The 22945-nt window shown below is 36.1% G+C and overlaps 2 protein-coding genes across 4 annotated transcripts in view; one reads left to right on the top strand and one right to left on the bottom strand.

The window, feature by feature from the left end:
• Positions 1-19274, bottom strand: part of LOC107665065 (xenotropic and polytropic retrovirus receptor 1 homolog) — an 81142-nt gene extending 61868 nt beyond the window's left edge. The window contains exons 1-2 of the mRNA XM_016455814.1: positions 18833-19274; positions 12471-12522 (exon numbers count right to left, since the gene is read on the bottom strand). Coding sequence (XP_016311300.1) covers positions 12471-12522; positions 18833-18901 — 121 coding nt within the window. The 5' untranslated portion in view covers positions 18902-19274. The remainder of the gene's footprint in view (positions 1-12470; positions 12523-18832) is intronic.
• Positions 19275-20473: 1199 nt separating this feature from the next.
• Positions 20474-22945, top strand: part of LOC107665066 (acyl-CoA-binding domain-containing protein 6) — a 32401-nt gene continuing 29929 nt past the window's right edge. Inside the window, exons 1-4 of one of the 3 annotated variants that reach the window (XM_016455817.1) lie at positions 20474-20552; positions 21295-21514; positions 22273-22337; positions 22641-22737. In XM_016455817.1, the coding sequence (XP_016311303.1) occupies positions 20539-20552; positions 21295-21514; positions 22273-22337; positions 22641-22737 (396 nt within the window). In that variant the 5' untranslated portion in view covers positions 20474-20538. Of the gene's footprint in view, positions 20553-21110; positions 21560-22272; positions 22338-22640; positions 22738-22945 lie in introns of those variants that run through there. The other 2 variants (XM_016455815.1, XM_016455816.1) reach the window with 2 other exon arrangements.

The following is a 22945-nucleotide window of genomic DNA, read 5'->3' as shown; positions in this document are numbered from 1 at the left end:
ATATATAGTTGAAAGACAAATAATTTATTCAGTAGTTCACCCTTAATCATCTAAAAAAAATCTATGAAATCTTGTCTAATAAAGACACTGGGAACCAGCTACAGGCTGGTTATGTGGTAAACACCATGAAGCTGAACGTATGTTGCTAATGAAAGTATATTACATGAATCTCTTCATATCACTGACCCCGCCTCCACTCGTCTTACCATCAAATCTCTCCTTTTATCTACTTCTCCAACTCCCGTCTACTTCCTCCCTCTGTCTCCATCGTTCCTTCCCCAGGGCTTACGTGGGCCATCTGTACGAAGCGCGAGAGACTCTGGTGTTGGATTACAATTAGGTTACAGTGGTAATTGGTGATTATTAATACTCATCTCGAATACATTACCCGCAAGCCGTGGATGTGCTGAAATATGCATGCATCCTCAGGCGAGAACGTAAATTGTAAATTGCGGATAATCACTGCATTCTCGTTCAAAGAATTACACAGTCACTCTCTAAAAGCTTTACCAGCAGATGTTGAGGTGATCTATCAATACGCACATATATCTGGCTTAAAGATACCAGAGAATATTAACTTCATATAATAAACATAAACAATATAACTCATGCCCTAAAAACAAAAATTCCTGGTCTGTTGGGCTGTGGGTGATTTACATACATACAAAACAACTACAGATCAACACTGATTAACCTTGGGCTATTCATCATAATCATAATATAAATCATAATAAAATAAGATAATAAAAAGCTTCAAAACACATCTCATTTACTTAATCTGACAGTTGTGTAGTTTTTATTTAATTTCCAATCCAATAAAATCAGGGTTAAAATGCTGAGGTGGGCTTGCATCTCACATCTTCTCCTTTGTGAATAATTTATCATTTAATATAAATCAAGCTGACCGGGAACAATAACCATCAATAATTCATATAACCATTTCCCTCAGAGTGTCTGGCTTTTCAGAGAGCTCCTATATGATTTATATCTGAAGGCTTCCTTTAAAGAAAATGTTTATTTCAGTGATTAAATACAATGATGATAATTTTATGTAAATTAAATGGGAGGGCTGTTTTTGTGATCTTCATGTCATAGACTTGGCTAACGAGAAGTGCATTGTGGGTGTTCAAGTGTAAAGAAATGAGCTCCAGGACTCTTTCTTCTTCCTCTAATGTCAACCAATGCCTGTCAATGTCAACAGAGTTTCTCCAGTCTGTACTTTGCTCTGGGCTACGGTATGGCATAAAACGATCCAAGTCAACATGGGAATACACACACACACACACACACACACACACACACACTGACCCACAGGGGCCACACTCAAATTAAACCCACCTGCTTTGGCACACAAAGGCACTAGGATAAATTTAGCCCCTATAAAAAAGTACAATGTTTCCTACACAACCACTAAATGGGTTCTTGATAAAAAAAGGCAAATAGGCCAAGGTGACAAAATTGCATGAACATGATGACTAACAGGAAACCAGTAATCCTCTGAGAAACACAATTAGTGTTTTTAAACTAATTTTTAAAAATCTACTGTTAGCCACAACAACCCATCAAAATGTAAAACTACCCTCGTATTTTAGCACTTGCAGGACGTCCTGTATAGATCTGCTCAATTTTCTCACATTGCTATGGGGGTTGTTGGCACCTGTGAACTCCCTGGAGGGAAAGCCCATTAGAATATAGATTAAAGATGAATGTGTTGAAGACAGCAGACCTCTCAGCAACACAATCTGTTCTGCAGAAACACACTAGAGACAGATCAACCAATCAGATTGCAGCTATCAAAGTGCAAGTGGAGATGCTGATGGATATGGTCTGACTTTTTTTTTTTTTTGGTAGCATAAAGGAATAGGAATGTCCCAGGATGACCTTATAGGGATGGAAACAGTCTGTATATTAAGTTTACTTGCTGAAATGTAGCTGAACAAACTATAATTGATTATTCCTATCAAATGGAAAGTTCCTGAGCAAGGTCATATGTATATATATCTTTTGTGTAACTTTACCAACTAACCTGTGTGAACAGCTCCAAGGTAATGTTAAAACAACTTTAGTTTCCTTTTGTTTTGTGAACAGACACTACCATTCAAAAGAGAAAAAAAAATGCTTTTATTCCGCAAGGATGCATTAAATTGATCAAAGATTACAGTAAATACATTTATAATGTTATGGAAGATTTCCATTTTAAATAAACGCTATTGTTTTGAACTTCCTATTCATCAAAGAATACTGAAAAATACATTTATTATATTTATTTTTTATTTCAAATATAAAATTATTTTTCCACAAAAACATAGGCAGCACACACGTTCTCAACATTAATAACAAGAATTGTTTCTTGAGCAGCAAATCAGCATATTAGAATGATTTCTGAAGGATCATGTGACACTAAAAACTGGAGTAAATTCTGCTGAAAATTCAGTTTTGTCATCACAGAAATAAATTACATTTTAAAACATATTAAGACAGAAAAAAATTATTTTAAATTGTAATAATATTTCACAATTTTACTACTTGCGGTATTTTTTGATAAAAAAAAAATGCAGCCTTGCTTTGGATGAGACTTCTTTCAAAAAAAAATCTTACTGACCCCAAACATTTGAACAGTAGTGTATAAAACAAGAGATCACAAGGCAAAGACACTAAAACAAGAGGAAAATGTGCTTTTGAATGCGTGGCAGAAATCTGAAATACCTGAGCATATGGTATCACAGCCGCCTCCTATAGTTTCCTTTCGACCTCCTCCCTTATGAATAAACTCAACAGTCTGTTTTAAAACAAGAACTAAAGTGTGTATTCCATGGCTCATTTACAAAGGCAAGACATAAGCTGCTAAACGTCAATGTGTCATAGTGGCCAAAATGAAAATGTTTGATAATACAAGTTACGATTCTATTCTTCGCTTTTCAAGATACTGCAGTCAACCTATAATTTTTCTGCTACACATCAAGCAAAGTCTCAAATCATTTACTGTCTACACTGCATTTACTGTAAAAATAAGTATGTGCTAACTCTTTTAATAACATATCTATCCATTTATCTTTATGGCTAACATTCTGCGGCTTCTGGATATTGAAACAGCGAGTCATACGTGCATCCATCATGTGCGGTCTTAGATGTTTAAAAGCTTAAGTGCACATTGTCAAATAAGACCTTGACTCCTGCTGCCTCCCATAACCTCCTGTCCTCCCCTCCCCCTGTCCTTCCTCTGCTCCAGACAATCCCCCACACCGTTCGGCCTAGGTGTAATTCACAGATGAATTATGGATGGACTTTCATCTCTCCTGGATTTGGGGTTCACTGCTCTAAGCTACTGTAGCAGAGGCAACTGCATTTAACATGAGATGTGGGATTCTCCTACAGTCCGCCTAACTCTCTGTTGGCTGTCAGTCTGTGCGCTAGTTTAGGCTGTCAATAGCAGATTTCAAACCATCCTGTCCTGTTCTGAAACGTTTCACTCCAGTACAGGAGGAAAAGATTCGTAATATCTTACTATACATACTATTTTTGCTCACTCTGTTTTTTCCTTCTTAAAATGCCTGTCCCTTAGCAACCATTTTTTGCAAGCTTTCATTTCAATGCACCCATTTTTTGCTCATCTCGAATGCTTTTAGTATAAAAGCTCATGGCATTAGTCTTAAAAGGCAAGATTAAATCAAAATAGACTATCCACTTTCCTACATGTCTAAATTTCACTTTCCTGCATGCCTACATTTCCTTACGTGTCCATAGTTTTATTGCACAAGATTTATCAGTGCACATTACTCTGAAATAAATAAATAAATAAATAATGTTAATAAAATTACTTTTCCACCTCTGAAACAACTTTTTTCAATATATAATAAAATTAGCAGAAATAATAATAATAATAATAATAATAATAATAAAGATAAAATAATATAAACAAGACAAAAAAAATACAACTAAAATAAAATAATTTAAAAAAAGGAATTTCCTACTGAATTTCTCAGAAAAATACCTTTATCTCCCTGAATTTCTCTAAAATAAAATAAAATATAAAATAAATTTGATTTATCAAATCAAATCCAGATAAATACAATCATGTACTGCTCTACATTACTTCCCACTGAATATTCTGAAATTCCCACTGAATTTCCATTGAAGTTAAACACATTGAAAAAAATGCACGCACATAACATTTGATCCACACTAATATATGTTTATCCACCTTACAAATATCTCTAGCATAAATGCTTTTCATAAACAGAACAAATTCACTACATTTATAACAAATGTACTCAATGTTTTTTATTTATTCATCACAGTGTTTTTGCGTGTTTGTTTCTCCACCGAGAAGGAAGTAAAAACAACCCAGCTAGTGCACAATTAGCATCGAGCTCCACATCTGAGTGGCAACTTGTGAAGAAGTCCATCAATAATGCAGAGTACTGGGGGGTTGGCGCCGTGCTGATTCTGCCAAGCTAGCGGCCCCCTTGAATGTGGACCCTGCCTGGCCTCGTGTCCTTGGGCCAGCACAACCGGGGAACAGCGCACTCCCAAAGCTCCCCGATCGGAATCTGTGCTAATGAGAGACGTGGCACCTCCACACGTGTGCCGAATAACAATAACAACAACAAGACCTCCTACACTTAAAATAAGCCAACACACATCTGTCAAAACAACAGGCTAAAACAGGATGGAGGAACACAAAACTGAAAATACACCTCCTCAGCACAAGAGCTGAGAGAACGAAAATGACATTATTATTTATGCGTTGGCTTTAATTAATTGGGTTACATGAACCTTGTATTCAAATGTTCTTTTAGGAATTGTAGGTAGTCCAGATGGTCTGTAAAATGGCTTATTCATACCTGATTAATTAGCAAACAAAAAGCCGAATGAAAGGCAAATGTGGTCTGATCTTTTTGAATACATGAGCACAGAATAATTTGTGAATAAAGTGTGCCTGAATAATATAAATGGATAATAAAAACACTCTGAACCAGACAACCAAGGTTTATCATAACTTGTGTGTGTGTGTGTGTGTGTGTGTGTGTGTGTGAGTGTGAACTGTGTCCAGACTCAAAGAGGAAGTAAGAGAATGATGCTAATTGCTGCTCTTTGATCAGAACGAGCCCCAAACACTAATTACGCTGGCTGCTCTCTCAGCAGGCAAAAAGCTGTTCACAGCTCCCCATGACAAGAGCCCTACTCAGCTTTAAATGACACACACACATACAAAACACTGTCAAATACATCCTGTTATAATCAGTAAAAAAAACAAAAATTAAATATAATACATTGTTCGACCATTTTTTTCACAATATTCCCCTTATTTTGCAACACGGAAGTAAGTTATTTTGTGCGAGACTTTCTATTCATTAGCTGCTATAGGCATATAACTAGAATAATAGAGTGCAGTAAACATAAAAGTAGTGTGTTTATAATTAAGACAATACAATAAAATAATATGATAAGAAATATCAAGCAGCATAACAGACTGTTTTTGTACAGGTAAAATAACTGGAAGTCATTGACACTGGGAACCTAGCACAGTCAAGTTCCAAATGGCCACACTCACCTTACGTTAAAAATAAGGTGGATATAGTATGGTAATTTACCAATTACATTTTATAGTAGCATTTTAAGTTTTTGTTCTGTAAAAACGACTAGCATTTAGAAAAATACAGTGTAGAAAAATAATTTAAATGCAGTTGTTTCTAACAAAACTTTGCAAAGCGTATGTGATCTACAGATACAAGATTCAAGGTTACCCAGTTCCCTTGTTTCTGGTTCTATAGAGAGCAGGACTCTATACTAGATGCTTTCTTATGTCCCTGTGTTCATTCCAACCGGGAAGATAATTTCACCTCATCTCTCTAGCTTTATTGGATTACTGGAGGTGTGCCCGAGCAGCCAGCCAACCAGGAGCTTAACCTATAGAGTAGAAGAAGATGCACACAATTGCTTTTCTGCCGGTATTGATTCAGCATCATTAAACCTTGAAAGGCTGGAGGATTCAATGGGAATGGGTCCTGAATCTGTCCATACAAAGACAGAAACATAAAAAAGAGAGATTTCAGACACTTGTGAATGAAGAGACATGCCAAACGGTTGGATATCTGAAGGATATTCACTCAGGAGAAATATACAATAGACTTGATTTTATTTATTTGATTCTGGAACTGACTGGACTGTGAAAAGTGATTTCTATATGACAAGCTGAAATGATGCTAGTTTAAAAAAGGAAACAAAAAACTGTGGATGGTAATGTTATGTCAGTCATACAGCCTCGTACTGTTTAAGTATGCAGTTCCTAACCAAAATAAGCAGCTGAACCAGACTGCCACATTTTTCCACAATTTTCAATGTGGTCATACACAATAACATTCCATAGTAAAATATAATCAAGTATCATTAAATGTTGAAATTTCTACACTGATGACTTGCTATGCCCCTGACTTTCACAAGAACAAATTGCACTCATTTTGGTCTATTACTGTAGTTATTGTTTGTAAATCTGAAATAATGCTCAAATTAATTTACTGTCACTTGATCTCATATCGTGACTTAATATACATTGTCTGTGTCCAAAATAAGTTGAACTCCTTTTAACTTGAGTGCTGCGCTTTTAGATTGGCATGACACGGTCAAACACATCCATCCGCCTTGTTTACATAGAAAAACAATGGAAAAGTAGCACAGTGGAATGGAAAAACGTGTTCTGTGTGAACTAGCCCCAAGGCAGCATAAAGGTTTAATGATTTACAAGACAACAGAGAGAGCTTTGGTGATTTAGTTACTAATTTCTCACTAGAAATGACATCAAACTGACCTCAACTTTCATATGCCATTTTTATTTTTTACCTTGAATGTGACAGAATTGAATGCACAGGATAGTGTATCATAGACAGCGAAGGATACATCTATGCTGCAATCATTGGATTCGGATGTACAATGTTGCCTTCCTCCGTATGCTGCCTGTTGAGGAAGCATTTTCCAGCTTTCATATGCACGCCTTAATCTCATATTTAAATTTTTATATTAATATTTGTTGGTATTTTTACAATTTCTTTTATTTTCTGTTTTTTTTTTTGTCTATTTGTGTTGCTGCTGTGTCCAATTCAATTCCTCCTATGAAGATCAATAAAGATGCATCTACATCTACATCCACATCTCAATTGGCCAACCCAGATACACGCAAGCAAGAAATTAAGCAAGCAAAAAAAATAAGCTAGCGCTCATATTTCCTTCACTGCTGTCTTGTCTTTAATTAAAACCTCTGGGCTCAGACAAAAGATCCGTAGTGCAGGTTAAATAAGACTCCAAATCCATAAAAGTCTTGGAAAGAGCAGACGAAGGCAATATGAATGCACTCACCTCAATTACAGCTAAACTGAAGAGTGTTAAACTGGCAAGCTTATCACTTGAATCACTTTGTAGTGGGAGTCAGATGACCTTTAGGTGACCATGGGCGAACCATTCCTGTCCCTTACAAAAAAAAAATAGTGTCCTGGCAAACCCCTCTGGCTCAAGTTCATATTTACACATGCTAATGAGCTTTGTTTGCCACAAATCTGCTCACAGTTGCTTATGTTAGCATGCTGCTAAGCTAATTAACCATTTCTCAAATAACCAAAAAAATGAAAATAAACAACAGTGTTCAATATTTTATATTAGACCAAATCATTTTTATCAATGCTTTTTGTGTTGTTTTTGTATATCACTGAATGAACATGCTTTACATTCTGAGATTACTTCCTTCATGGTTCCCTTTTAAAGGTGAAATTTTTGAACAACGCTTTTGACCACAGCGTCGGACCGAGTCCCAAAACACACTTGTAGCCAATCAGCAGTAAGGGGGCGTGTCTTGCAATGATAGAGAGAAGAGAGCGCTCAATTTGAGTGCACAGGACGGATATTAGCAGATCGACTATAGACAGAGAGAGATTGCAGACAAAAAAAAAAAAAAGAGGAAAATATCAGAGAAATAAAACATTAAATAGAAGGGTTACGATCAGGCAAGAGGTAGGACCCACACGTTAATATCGGAGCAGTTTTCCAGCGGTGGAGAAAACTCAAGGGCTCGAATCGCATGCTGAGGTTGCGTTGTTTCTTCATGATAGGTGAGTAACGTTGATTTTGCTTCGTTTCACACAACTTATCTGTGTTGGCTTTTGTTTGAATATGCTTGTGTGTCATCTTCACTTGTTTCTGCGATCGTTGTTGCCATGGTTGTGTAGGTACGTGTGGGGCGGAGATTTCAAAATAGGGGCGAGCTCCTGTTGGGGTATGGGCGTGTTTGTTTTGGTGCTTAGTGCACCTTTAAGTACATTGAAATACTGTTAGGTAAGTGTTGGTACACTGAGTTTGTCACAAAAAGGGGTCTTGCATCAGGGTCTACAGCAAGTTTCAAGTGATCTTTCATCCTCTGTCTTTCAAAGAATTTATAAAAACTCTCACGTACCTCAGGCCCCTTAGGGACCTCAATTGCTTATTTCCATACCCGAACACATTAGCATACTGAGCCGATCCGTGTTCCTGACAGTGTAAGGGAATGCTGACATTTGAACTGCCCCTCTCTCAATATTGAGCTTTCAATATGACTATATCAGATCAGGCCATAGAGAGAGAGGGCCGTAATAACCCAATAAATTGCCTCCCTGAGGCACCAGTGTGTTCACAGAATATCAAAACTCCTCTTTCTTATACTCTGCAGACTGTGAAGGAAAAAAGCTCCGTCATAAGTCTAGCTGTGGTAATTAGTGTTTCATGGGAGGTTTATTTAATAAAATCATCACTTGATCTCAACAGACTCTGACATTGCAAACCTATATGTGAAAAACTACTGCGTTAAGCCTCACAAATCATGTTAAGAGTTTTGATAGACAATAAATTTAATATAAAAGCCACATGACAGGTGCTTCAATAAGTCTACCTATTCCTTTACTCTATTTTCCTCCCTTTCATTTTCCATCAATTCACTTTCCCTGCAGAGGGACATCAAAGTGGTTTTGAAAGAAAGAAGAGACCACGGCACCACAGCTGTACTGATACTGGAAACTGTGTGGGGCTTCGACTGAACGCTGGGAAAGCGAGAAAGCCATTGATCTTTATGGATTAATTCTTATCTGCTGGATTTAGACACTGGCATTGATTATAATAACATATACTGGCCACATTATCATTAAGACTTAAACTAGCTTAATCCAGTAGTTACATGATATCACAACTGTTGTTCAATAGATCACCGCCTGTATTTAAAAAGAAAAAAAGCATCCAAAGTATTCAGATCCTAGGTATTACTTGGGTAATTTTAAGTGTACCTTACCTTAAGTGTAAGTCTACGGTATTTTTGTCCAGAGATGAACCAATATAAAAATTCTGGTTTATACGACAAGCCGGTAATTATTTTCAGATAAATTACTGCTATTAAAATTCCTAAAATGTTGTATAAAAAAAGTTAAATAACATACTAAAAACTAAAATTAGCCATTTTAAATGTTAGAAGTGAATTTATGCATTACAACATTATATTATAATGTACAGTATAATGATATTTATTTTGAGATATGATAAAGATTACATTTAACAGTGATATTAAATAATAGGTGCAAATATTAACTTTAAGTGAGTGTTAGATGACAACAAAGGTAAACTAAACATAACAAATGGTGAAATAAGCATTCACATTTCAATAACCAATATTGACCAAAATATACAATATCGATAAAATAAAAACAGAATAGAAATTCTACAAAAATAGAATCTGTAATATTGGCCTATAACCGATATGGTAGAGATATATTGCATGCCTAATTATTCACCCATTTTATCATCCTCCTCCTGGCAAACAAAAATGCAAGTCTGATTGCTTACAAAAATAATAGCACACTCTCTGCAATAAGCTGCATGAGCAAATATGTGGGATGAATTATATCACTAAGTTCAAGTTCAAATGTCTAACCCTAAGTATAAGGTTCTTGCCACAGAAATCACCACTAATAATAACAATTCCTGTGTTTGTATTGAGTTAATTACAGTTACAAACAACCTGTTAAACCAGGGTGACTATATACAGGAAAGAGTATTTGTATGCCAGTAAGCAAAACCCAGTTAAAATGCAGCTCAGCCGTTTTCCTCTTTTCCACCCAAAACGTTTTAAACACAATAAATCTGTTATCCTGACGAACAGACATGCCAACTTTGCTTTCATTTCCCACCTTAACGAAACCCTGAATTCCAAAAACAAGGTCAAAGTGGCCTGCCAGACACACACACAAAGTCTGACAGAGACATACAGAAGCACTGACTGGAAAGAACATCTCTTCTTTAGTTTGACAGGACCTTATAAACACACACACACAATCTCCAGAAGGATGTTTGATGGATGCCAAACTGTGTGGACCTTCTTCAGGTGTCTGGCACTGTTATGAATGGCTTGCTCAGTCTTGTTTCTGGCAAAACATATGTCCAATGGCTCATGATCCAACTGACTGTCTCATAGGACACTTTAAACTATAATTCATACTCGCATCATATCATTACATGTTACGGCAAAGCATGTTGTGTCATTTTCAATTTAAAGGGGTGGTTGATTGCGATTTCACTTTTTAACGTTAGTTAGTGTGTAATGTTGCTGTTTGAGCATAAACAATATCTCTGAAGTTACGACGCTGAATGTTCAATGCAAATGGAGATATCGTCTTTTAAAATTATGGCAGTTTAATGCCTACAAAAACTTTTTTGTTTTGAAGAGTTGAAGAGTTACTTCCCGGGTTAGTGACATCACATACCCTAGATAAAACCAGCCCCCGGGAACATGCAGCAAAGGGGGCGAGGCCATCTGCTTTAGAGAAGAGGAAGAGAAAACTATGGGTGCACATAAAAATCTATTCATATACGAATCGCGATTCTGTCTTCTAACGATTCTAATCACAAGTTTCAAAATCAATGTTCTAAAGATGCGGTTATTAATCCTGTTCCTCACGTCCCCTGCTCTGCAATATTAAAGCTTTAATCAGAATAAAACCGTATATTAAAAGCTAACATAAGCTAACATAACCTCTGCGTCTCAATCGGGCTCAAATTGATAAGGAATATTGACGATGCCATTGTTTACAATACAACACAGCACAGCACATGCCGCTGAAGTGAGGGGCGTGTCGTTTAGACGCACACTGGCGGTTTAGCGAATCACAACACACTAGGGCTGTCAAAAAATATTCGAATTTCGAATATTCGTCGAATTTAAAATAAAAATCCACATTCGAATGCAAAAACGTTGCATTCGAATTTTAGGTGTGCATCAGGCAGCCTTATCAGTGGCATGCAAGAATTGCGCGATGACGATGTAAGTGTCATTGCATTTTAATGTTTTTCTTAGCTTATCCAGTTGAACCCACTAGATGCGGCACTGCTACCTCCATTCAAAATATTGCGGAAAAAGAGAACATCAATGCGGAGAAGGTCTTGTTTACATCAAAACCGAAACCAAGCCATTCACACAGAACACATATTTCATGCATTTTCTAGACGGACATCTATTACTGTTTGCACACGCGTCTCGCACAAAAGAGTTTAGAAAGCCTGTTTTGTTTATCGTTGTTTAAGCAACTTAATTATAATTGGTTTATAAACATTATTTTAAACATTATGCACTTTTTTTCGTGTTATCTTATGCTTTGAATGATGCGCCCTCTTTTGGCCTCGGGAGAGAAGCCAAAAGCTTTTCTTCACCCTAACTGAAATTGTGCATTTTAAATTTGAATATAATTCGAATTTTGATAATATTTAAGTACAAAATTCAAATGTAGTTTTTCAGCCATTTTGACAGCCCTACAACACACTGAGCCAGCGAACCAATCTGAGCCCATTGCGTATTTCTGAGGGAGGGGCTTCATAAAAATAGAAAATTATCAATGCGTTTATAGGAGAAGGGACAGAGCGGTGTAGAATAAAGGTCAATTATGTGAAAAATAATGTGTTTTTTTAAAAACGAAGCATTAACATGTTAGACTGCCCCCCATAAACACAACCAAGCCTAGAAAAAAAAACAGTCAACCACCCCTTTAACGCCACATGAAACCAAAACATAAAACTTTATCACTGACGTCTCCAACCAAACGTTCACCTTGAAACATCCACCATATAGGAAATCAGAGGTAACAGACTCATTTAAAAGTACTAGAACAACATCAACGCTGCATCACTTTGAGACCCAATGACTTGAAACCCAAGAACTCTGTTTACTTCTTTGCGATAGTGGCTCAGATAAACAATTTCCCCGTCGCACCCGTTCACCCTCAGGCCTCGGCGGACATCTGACGTCCTGTATTAATTATAGCTATGCCGAGCTGCCCCACTGTCTTGCGAGAGATGCGGCAATGCTGAAATTTCTTCTATTTATAGTAGGAGTTCATTCTAGGGTGGTGGAAATGAGTACAGAATGGAAAAAGTGTTTGGTCGGTTACGTGTTCAGAAGGGAGTTTCCTTACCTTCTATGGATGGGGCCTGGTCCTGGGCCGCATAGAGCATCTCCTTGAAAGCCTGTGTCAAAAAAGCAGATATGGTAATGATGAGATCACAGTCTTATGGTGCAGGTCAATAGGGCAATGATGTACAGAAGTCTTACATAGCCTATTAAGGCAACTTGTCATGGCAAAGAGAGTTGACTTGGCTGGATATGTAGGCTAATTGAGGTTACTTCAAACATTGATCTAGCATGTTATAAGGGCATTGTTGTTTCTTTAAACATGAATATTAAACTCTGTGTGAAATGGTGACTTTCAGTTCTTTGGGAATATGGTTACCTACTTCTCTTAGCATGTCATTAACCTTGCAGGTAATGAAAAACATTGGACAATTATGCATAGTCTGTTTCCAGATACTTCTGGCTGTGAAAACATATAACTTTATTCCCAAAGGTCTCTGATAGATTCTTCTATAGGGCTGTCTCAGTAATTTGAATGCATTTGATTTTATGACAGCAAGGTTAATCTCAGTAATTGGTGTAGTTTTATTCATTCGAGAACAAAACTGACTTTTTTAAACTCAGGGAGGCTTTGAAGATAATGCATCATTATTAAAAAAAAGTGAAAAGCATCTTAAAACATTGATAAGTATGCTTCAAAATATGTCAAAATGTTTGCTTAAAAAGTGCAATTGCAATATTAAGGACAATTAAATCCATTTCTACCTGACCTGAAATTATAGTAATATTAAATTATAAACTCTACATGTAAATAAAAAAAAAATACATTATACATATAGACCAATTTTGTCAGGTAAATGAAAATTTGCTTGATGGACTAAATTAACTGGTTTTAGTCATGTAAAAATATCATTTGATATGTTGAAATTAATGTAATATATTTTACATAAATACAATGAGTTAATTTAGTCTATCAAGCTAATTTTTATTTAACTGACAAAACACACTTCTACAGTGGAAGATTACAGACTCACTTCTTTATATGATAAAATAAGATCTATCGGATGTAGTCAACGTAAACATTTAGCACACAGGGGATGAAACATTATCGGGCAATTTACTACACAAGCTGCTGTCAGTGCAGGGAAGTGCTCAGTCAATATATATAGCATAGATTGAAATTCATATCTAGACACAACAAAAGACAAATAACAATGAAGAACATTTATTTGCTAAGCAGACATCCTTCGTTCAAGCTAAACACCAACCAAAGCCAATTAATGTGGGGCTGTACAGATGCTGTGAACACTTCTTTTCACTATAAACAAATCTCACACTCAAAGTCAAAGCCTGGCCAGTGTGTCAACCAATGAAATAAGAGAATCGTCAAGATGGCGGCATTGCCATGGCAATGGTGTTGATGACACAAAGGCTAGATGTGCTCTATAGAGTATTCAAGTTATACAACCAAAGACTGTAACCAGGATACAATTTTGCACTATACATCTGCCTATCCTCCAGAAATATGTGTGCATGCGTCTGTGTGAGGTTTGGGTAGATCTTTGCGTCCAGCGAGCCTGACAGCAGATGTCATCCCAGTGGGTGAGGGAGCGCAAGTCCCTGTGTGTATATGTGTTTGTGCGTGTAAGTGTGTGTCAGTGCATGTGTGAACAGCAGGTCTGTGAAGTCAGCCAGCAAGGTCCATACGTCCCAGCCAGCAAGCAGACCTGCTGTTTTGAAGAAATATACTGTATGCATGCTCAAAACAAGCTATATTATATATTTGGTAAAGCAAGTATCACTAGAACTATCGTTCAGGGTTACATCGTTAGTTTTAGTGATTTATTCCTATAAACCCTTTAAATTAAAATATTTGCCCCCCAAAACCTGACTCATACTGTTGTGCTACACACATGAATTTTACCTCAAATTGGACTAATATTTTCCACCAGAGGACAATTAAACAGGTGAAATGAATCTTACAGATGTACATTAATGGAAGTAGGGGTGAGTGATATACTGGTAAACACAATTAACCAGTAGAAATTTTTTAACTGGTAGAGATTTTGGACTATTGTCTCTATCGCAGTTACACGCTCATGTGATGTTGCTGTGCTACATGGGCACAAAACGTATCATTTTGCAAGCGTTTTTAAGCATTTTGGTTTAAAAACAAGTTATTTTAAGCAGTGAAATGCAATCTGCAGCGAAAGCGAAATAACTAATTTCTCAGACGAAACCGAAATAACTCATTTCGGTTTCGTCTGAGAGGCACACACGCGCACATGAAGATGGTGCTCATAGGATGCGGGAGTATTGAATATATTTATATTTATATATATGTGTATATATGTATATATGTATATGTATGTGTATATATGTATATATACATGTGTATATGCATGTATGTATATGTGTATATATATACACACCTTGCTACGTGTACTGCGTTAGGTTAACCGAGACTTGTCATTTGCACTTATATATTGTTGCTCTTTTGTTAGTTTTTATTATCCTCATTTGTAAGTCGCTTGGGATAAAAGCGTCTGCTAAATGACTAAATGTAAATGTAAATGTAAGTGAAAGCAAACAGCTGAGAAAGAAAACACACATGTAACAGTATATTGGATCCGGGCAGCTCTTAAAGTGACAGCAGTCTAATATTCCTCCTGTCTGTCATTCATGTCAATCAAACAACAAAAGAGAAAATCTGTCATTGCTCTCGACTAAATATCTTTTGTAACTTTAGTAAGAATAATATATTTAATTTACACAGTGAAGAATATACAGTGTTTTTATACATTTGATTACTTTATACAGTGTATGTAGCATTTCTTATTTATTTGTTCTACTTTAGTTTTTTGTCCTATTGCTTGTAACTAGTTTCTTATTCTTATTTAATCTCAGACAGTTGTCTTCAGTGAGTCTTCAGTTTACTTGCATTTGTCATATTGACAATGGTGACAAGAATTATGAGATTTCAATGGTATCAAAAATGTTGATATAATAAAGACCTTATTTAAAGCAAAAATAACTATATCGTGAAATATATTGTTACCATGAAATAAAATTACTCATATCGTAATATAAGATTTTGTTCATATCGCCCACCCCTAAAAGGAAGGATCCAAGCCCCGATTAGGGATCACAAATACTTGGTTGACTTCTCATTTTGCACTCAGCAAAAGCCTAACATTTCCTAGCAATGCCCTATAGCAACTGCTTAGAACAGAGTAGCAACCACATAGCAAACCACTTAGAACACTTTAGCAACTGGATAGAATCACCAAAGTAGCAACCTCCCAGAAAACCCTAACAACCAAACCAACTAGGAAATGGGAACACTAACTAGGAACACTTAGGAAATGCATATCAACACCCTAGCAACCACCCACAACACCTTACCATTCACACAAAAGTGAACATGTGTTAAATATTCTCATATTTTCTCTGGTGGAGAGTGGTATTGCTTTTCTACAATTAAGCAGAAATGAACGAGCACATTAAAATAATCAGTATTGACATTAGATTAATCTCCTGTCCTGATGAAGTCATTTCAACTATAACATACTGCAACACATATATTATGATTGTACAATTGACAATCAGAATTATGTTCCTCTGGTGTTCAGAGGGAATGGTTGAATGCCTCCATAAACACACCGTCTTCCTCACGTTCACTTTCTCCCTTCTTAGTCAGCCTTAAAAAAAAGATACTACAGCTACTTAAAATGCACATGCCGGAGTGTTAGACCTCATTAATTTATCACTCAATAAGTTTATCAATTTATCAACTGGGAGACTAAATGTGTCATCAACCTTCTTTCACCCTTCAATTATTGCAATCTTCTTTCCACCTTAGCATGTGAATCACTCAATGTGTCATAATATTTTCAAGGTCATTTGTTGATAAGATGTTATGTAAAGTATTAAACAAAACACGTTGCATTGTTCAACGTTTTTAGGAAAGGACTAAGGAAGCTTGTCGTTTTCTTAAGAAGTTCATTTTTTATAAGCTTCCTAAAATCAGTTTATGGACTCAGTTTTATTGCGTAGAGCCTGTGGGGCTGCTTCCCATTGACTTTCTATGGCACTGTCAGCCACAGGCAGCAAAGCAATAGATGAGCAGAGACCGAGTCCATCTAGTAATCATGACTTAACTGCTCACAGAGGGACTTCAATGACCAAACAATAATAAATTCTGCTTTTCTTTGGGATACACTCCATAAGACAGAGCTGCAATGGATCATATTGTATTGAATGTAGCTGAAAAAAGATGTTCGTCTTCATCTTGCCAAGAGAAAATCAAAGCACTTATGCACAATCTATCACCGCATGTAAAGAATAGATCCAGAGAGTTCATAACGATAAGGCTGTACAGTGCTGGAAAGGATATTGCTAATCATATATCTCTGTCATGTAAACGGTGTAAATACAGCTCGCAGATCTATATAACACTCCCTGGTAGTATCAAATGACAGGTTGATCATTATGAATTAAACATTTTCCTTGAGTCCTTTGTCTTGTCCTTGACAGATCAAGCTGGAATCTCACTGCAGTCCATTCGCACATGCAAATTGGCACATGAGGCTAGTAACTGAGGTTTGACAATGAAAGTCCACCCAAAGACGACTGAGATTAATCAATCAAGCTTAGATGCAACAGATATAAAGCACCTGAGAATATCTGCAACAGATGCATCTATTTTCTATTAAGTGGTCCAATTTTAATCAATCTGCCAAACTATGTAAAAACAAAAATCTACTACCGTGATTCTTTATAGGCAATCACTGCAATTTTCTTGGATAAATGTGTTTTGTTTACAGTTTTTCCAACAGTTCATGTTTGTCTGGGTTCTGCGTCTGATTACGGATTCAGTGCTCCAGACAAAGGATTTCTCCTCCTTTGCACCAAGACGGATGCTGAAGCTCTGACCATCCACCATCACACAACAAATACCATTGATTTATTGTCTACGGGTGCAGTCAATAATTTCACAGCACAGAAACAATAAATAAACCAACATACGATTAAAATCATTCTTAAAAACATTCATTATTCAACAGTTTGAATGACCAGTCGATCATTTTTAGAGTGTAGAGGTCAATAAAAACAGCATAAGATAAAAAAAAATAATCACACATGACACTCTATATAATAGTAATAATTTCTTAACACAAGTAATTCTTAAATGTCTTAATTTTAACTGAGAAGGTTTTTCCTAATTATACTTTATTTTAAGTGGAATTACATTCTACTGAAGCAGAGGCTTGATAGTGGTGCATGTTATATTTAGTGATGGATATAGCATGAATCTCTCAGAGCTCTTCCCTTTGTTCATAATTCATAAAACAAATGGTGGTTGAAAACCTTGGAAGCCATGGACTGCAGCTGTGTTAAACCTTTCTTAAATGAAGAAAAGGGAGTGCATTTAAACCTACCTTATATAGTGGGAAATTAATATAAATATCTTTCATGATATTGTTTTAATGCTATATATTTAGAGCTATTCAAAGCTACATTGTATGCTTATAGCTTATTATATATTTAATAAGAAGAATCAGAAATCATGACTATTTTATAGAATCAGAAATCATGACTATTTGATATATTATATGCTGTTGTATCAAGCCTCATTCTAAAATTTAATTCAAAAGAAAAAAGAAAAAGATTTTACTGCAGAAATAATTTGAACTACTACACTCAGCAAATTAATTGCCGCAGACATAAAGTGGGTGAGCAGACTAATTACATCAAATGACCTTTCTGGCTTAATCCCAAAAAAGAAAAACGTAAGAAAGAATGTAGGTGAGTTTTTGTAATGTAACTTTCTGTTATACTAAAACAGAATATATAGATTTTTAAGGTGATTTCTCCTTTGTCCCAAATGTTTGACAATGCTCCAGATGCACTCATTGTGAGAGTGTCAAGAAACAAGAATAAAATCACTATGAACTGAAATATAAAAAAGGAAAATACTAATAAATACATCTAAACATAAAAATGTCTGGATGTAAAAGCTGCCAATGGTTCCCTCATTAATAAATATCAAAGAACATGAATAGACAAATGATGCATATCATATTACATGCTTCAATGGACAAATTGCAATAAACAAAATTAATGAATAAATAAATAAATAAAATTACTAACTAAATAAATAAAAAGCATTTAGCAATTTATTTTCCAGACACATTACTGTTTCACCTTAGGTCTAATACGGTTTAAAAAATATATATAGATCATTTAACTTAAGCCTTTAAACAATATTTCATAGCTTGCACAATATTTACAACTACAAACTGTTCAAATCAAATAACCCGCTTAAGTTTTGCTCATACTGGTACCTCCGAGTTGCTTCACAATCTCTGGGACGCAACTACGAACTACATGCACCAAGAAAAAAATCATAAATAAATCTCTTACCTCGTACTGAATGTATTGTTTCCTCCATTCTGGAGTAATATGGGCAGACAGGTGCTCCGCAAACTTCATGCTGGCGGAGCAGATATCCACAGTCGGACTATAATAATATCCTCGGGTCGGGCAGCGTCTTCTTTTGGGGCTTTTGTTATTTCTGTCACTAAGTTACAGAGCCGCATGGGTTGTCTAAATCCTGCCCGGTCTATCACAGTCCACTATTCCCCGGTCCCACATATTACCCCGTTCAAAGTGAAACCCGCTACAAAAAGGGACTATAAGTAACCTCCCTCTACTTCCCAAAACAGGTGCTTAAATGACAGCGCTACAGCCCCGGTGCGGGCGTCTCTGGGAAGTGACTTTCTCTCTGCGGACTCTCTGGGCGTCTGTGAAGTAGCTGTTGTCCGCCATCAGCGCGCACTGAGCGAAAGACGTATGTGCGTCACAGCGCGCCCTGGGGTGCTTTTAGAAATAGCTGTTTGTGATTAATTTTATCATGCTTTTTGTCTTAATATTTAGAAATAAAAGTACATATTACTTTTTTAGATACCTTTTTGTTATTAATGTACATTTTCTATTGATTTTTCTTTGAATTGAAAGGGTGTAAAACAATTGTTTTGTAATAAGTATAATATTGTATATAATTTGTAATATATATTATCTTACATATAATTTATTACGCCATTTATTACTAATTCGTTATTTTTACTGTGTCGTCAAATGTATGTAGCCTATCTGGTCTAGAATGATTTTTACAGGCTAGAAGGAAAAAAAAAAAATCCTATATATATGATTTTCTTTTATTTGCAAATTAATCTCGTGATAAGCCTTACTGGCCAATTCTGCGTTGGCAACTGCTCACAAGCTTTTTGTGGAAGCTCACACTCTAAAAAATTAAAAAGGGACAAACCCAGCTATTGGGTTGTTTTGGTTAAATTGGTTAAAACACCCCAATAGCTGGGTTCAAAACAACCCAACCGCTGGGTCAAAACAACCCAATAGCTGGGTTTGTCCCTTTTTAACCCAGCGCTGGGTTATATTTAACCCAGCATTTTTTAGAGTGCAGTATTGCAAAACTTATTGTTAGACATTACTAATTATTTTTATTTGTTATAACATAATGTTAATATTAATACTGCTTATGACATGATATGTAGATATAACATGCAAAAATTATATAACTTATACACATAGGCCCTATGTTTTGTCAAATGGGATGATGGCAGTGGTTTATTTCTTGGGGGAAAAAAGTGTTTTATAAGTTCAGTTGTAGCTGGCCTACTTTTCTCATAAAAAAGAACATATACTACTATCAAAGGGCAAGACAATCTTCACAAATATGTCAATATGTTTTATATGCTATTAAACAGATGGATATTAATCAGGATTAAAATGGCATTAATATTTCGAGTATACTGCAAAGCAAAATAAAGTTAAAACCAGCCATCCAGCAGTCCATCTGAGCCCTTCACTCTAGTCTATGTAGAATGTTTTCTTAAGTTGCAGTGCGTTGAGCTCTCTCGGCCACCGTATAACTGATATATTGATTGCTTGCTGACTCAAGGCCATAGAGACCTGATTTATGCCCCTTAAGAGGCCTGCATTCCTGCTTTATGTTGTTGTATTTTAGAACACCAGGGTGGCACTTATATGGGCAACACAGGGAAGTATAGATAAAAAATGTTGGACTACTACTACACTCCAAGCCAGAAATGTGCAAGGAAATGTAAGATAAAAATCTAGTTTAATCCCTCTGAGCATTTAGTCAGAAATAAGACAAAAGGGAAAGGAAATAAGAAACGGGCATAGCACGCTGATGAATAGGAATAAAATAGAAGTGGGACGCGTAATATCGAGATTCGCTCAGGAAAATGTGATTTGTGTGCCATCTTGTGGACTATGTCTGTATTGTAAAAATATGCGCAGAAATCCCTGTTAAGTGCTAAAAAAATAATATCAAGAAAAGAGCAAATAAGGTTTGTTGCAAACCATATAATGTAAATTACATTTTTGTATCTCTTCTGTGTTTAAGTTTAAATTCTTTCAAAATTTTGAAACGATGGCCAATACTTGATAGTATAGTGTAATATAGTAATACAGTATAGTAAATTATATAGTGAGAGATTGAATCACTAGAATCATATCTATGGATTTAATAGATAATACATATAAAAGTTCTAGTATGGTAGCAGTATTCCATTCCACACATCATGCGTCTACTGTAAAACTGGTAGGACCTAAAAACCGTTGGAACTGTTAGCAGCAGTCGCAGGACGCACTCGTGCCTATTATTTTGACGTACCATTCACGGACCAATTCTCAAAACAAGTCCGACTGAATCGGATTACGGATAACGTACTATAGCAATCAACTGCCTGCGCTGTTTTTATTATAAATTAATAATAATTAAGGTAAAATACTGTTGATTACCCCTATAAGGTATTTTAATTATTTTCAATGGCGTCTAGATCTCCGTCCTCCTCCCCCGACTCAGCGACGGGCTCCGGTACTGATCCAGCCCGGCCTGACACCGGAGAGCCGCTCGGTGGAGGATCCGATTCGGATTCAGATTTCGGATTAGGGAAATTTGATTGTGGTGCTGGGGATACAGCGCTTCGATTAGAAGGAGCCGATCTAGAGAATGAGTTTGAGGCGGCAGCGGACCGGGTCAGAGATCTCGTGCAGACAGTGAGTAGAGAGCAGCTGCTGTATCTGTATGCCAGGTTCAAACAGGTAATCCCAGCCTTCTTGTTATTGACATAGTTTATGATACTGTAAAATCATGATACATTCATATGAGATCACCTGCAAACACGATACGAAGCTTGGAGATTGTCTGGCATTTTACTTACTTTCGTTTATTTATTTAATAGTAGTGGCTTATATAAAGTTAGCCCAGTATATGCACCAACAATAACTGTAGTAATAGTGTTTCAATAAACATTACATGGTAAGGTTTTGTAAGGGGCATGGAGTTCTGACAGATGAAGATGCCTGTTGGTTCTGGACTCTGGAGTATAAAACATCTGGCACTGGAACCGGTTATTTGGGCATTGGACAGTAACTGTTATTAAGTTAACATTAAATATATTAGTTATTAGTTGAGATGTGGTGCTTATGTGAGTGATGCAGGTTTATGTCCAGCCAGCAATGTGTCCCCGATTTATTACCTTTTTCTCTCTCCAATAAATGTTGTCACTCTCTGCAGTCTGTGTAATAAAAGAAAATAAAAAAATAGATTAATTATAAGTAATTAATAAAGATCCACTCTGCCTATAAATAACATAAAATATCTAGATCTATTTTTAGTGTCAAGTTCAGTTTTGTTTATAGTCTAAAATATTTGACATTAGTACTGTCTAAAACATTTGACATCATTTCAGTTATTTGAACATTTGTTTTTATTAAGTAAACCATAAATATATTAATAAACGTATGTTTGTCAGGTCAAAGTTGGAAAGTGCAATACACCAAAACCTGGTTTCTTCGATTTCGAGGGTCAGAGAAAATGGTAAGTCTCTTAACAAGCCATGCATTTCTTGATAAATCTTGAATTTTGATTTGGACCTTGTATTGTTGATGGCAACATCTGATGTCTTCAAAACTCTAGTCAATTCTTGACTAGTACTATGAATATTGTTGGCTCTTATGACAAATTGCTTGTGGTTTTCCTTAACTGCACGTCTTTGGATAAAATCGACTGCTCAATAAATGAATGTAAATGTAAATTAACTTTGTGTCCAACAATATGAGCTTTTTGGGAGCAAGAGACTTTAGAGTCTTTAAAATCCAACAGAGTGCTTCCTGTTCACAGGTCTGCATGGAAACAGCTGGGGGACATGAGTGCGGACCAGGCCATGCAGGAGTATGTGTCCTGTGTACATGCCCTGGATCCAGAAGGCAGCCAGAAGGTAAGGATTAGACCTACTGTAGGGGCCATTGCAAGATGGGATGTAAAACAAGATTTTTCTTGCTCTTTTGCAGTTAAATAGTTTGATGTACAACGTGTTGATATTCACGAGTCCACAAGTTCCAGTCCACCTAGACAAATTATGGAAAACAGATCTGCATTGTATTGTTTTGGAGAGATTTTCACTTCTTAACTTGGAGATTGGCTTT

This window comes from Sinocyclocheilus anshuiensis, unplaced genomic scaffold (assembly GCF_001515605.1).
Source record: "Sinocyclocheilus anshuiensis isolate Anshui unplaced genomic scaffold, SAMN03320099.WGS_v1.1 scaffold555, whole genome shotgun sequence".
Taxonomy (NCBI): domain Eukaryota; kingdom Metazoa; phylum Chordata; class Actinopteri; order Cypriniformes; family Cyprinidae; genus Sinocyclocheilus; species Sinocyclocheilus anshuiensis.
This window is presented reverse-complemented; position numbering and strand designations above follow the sequence as displayed.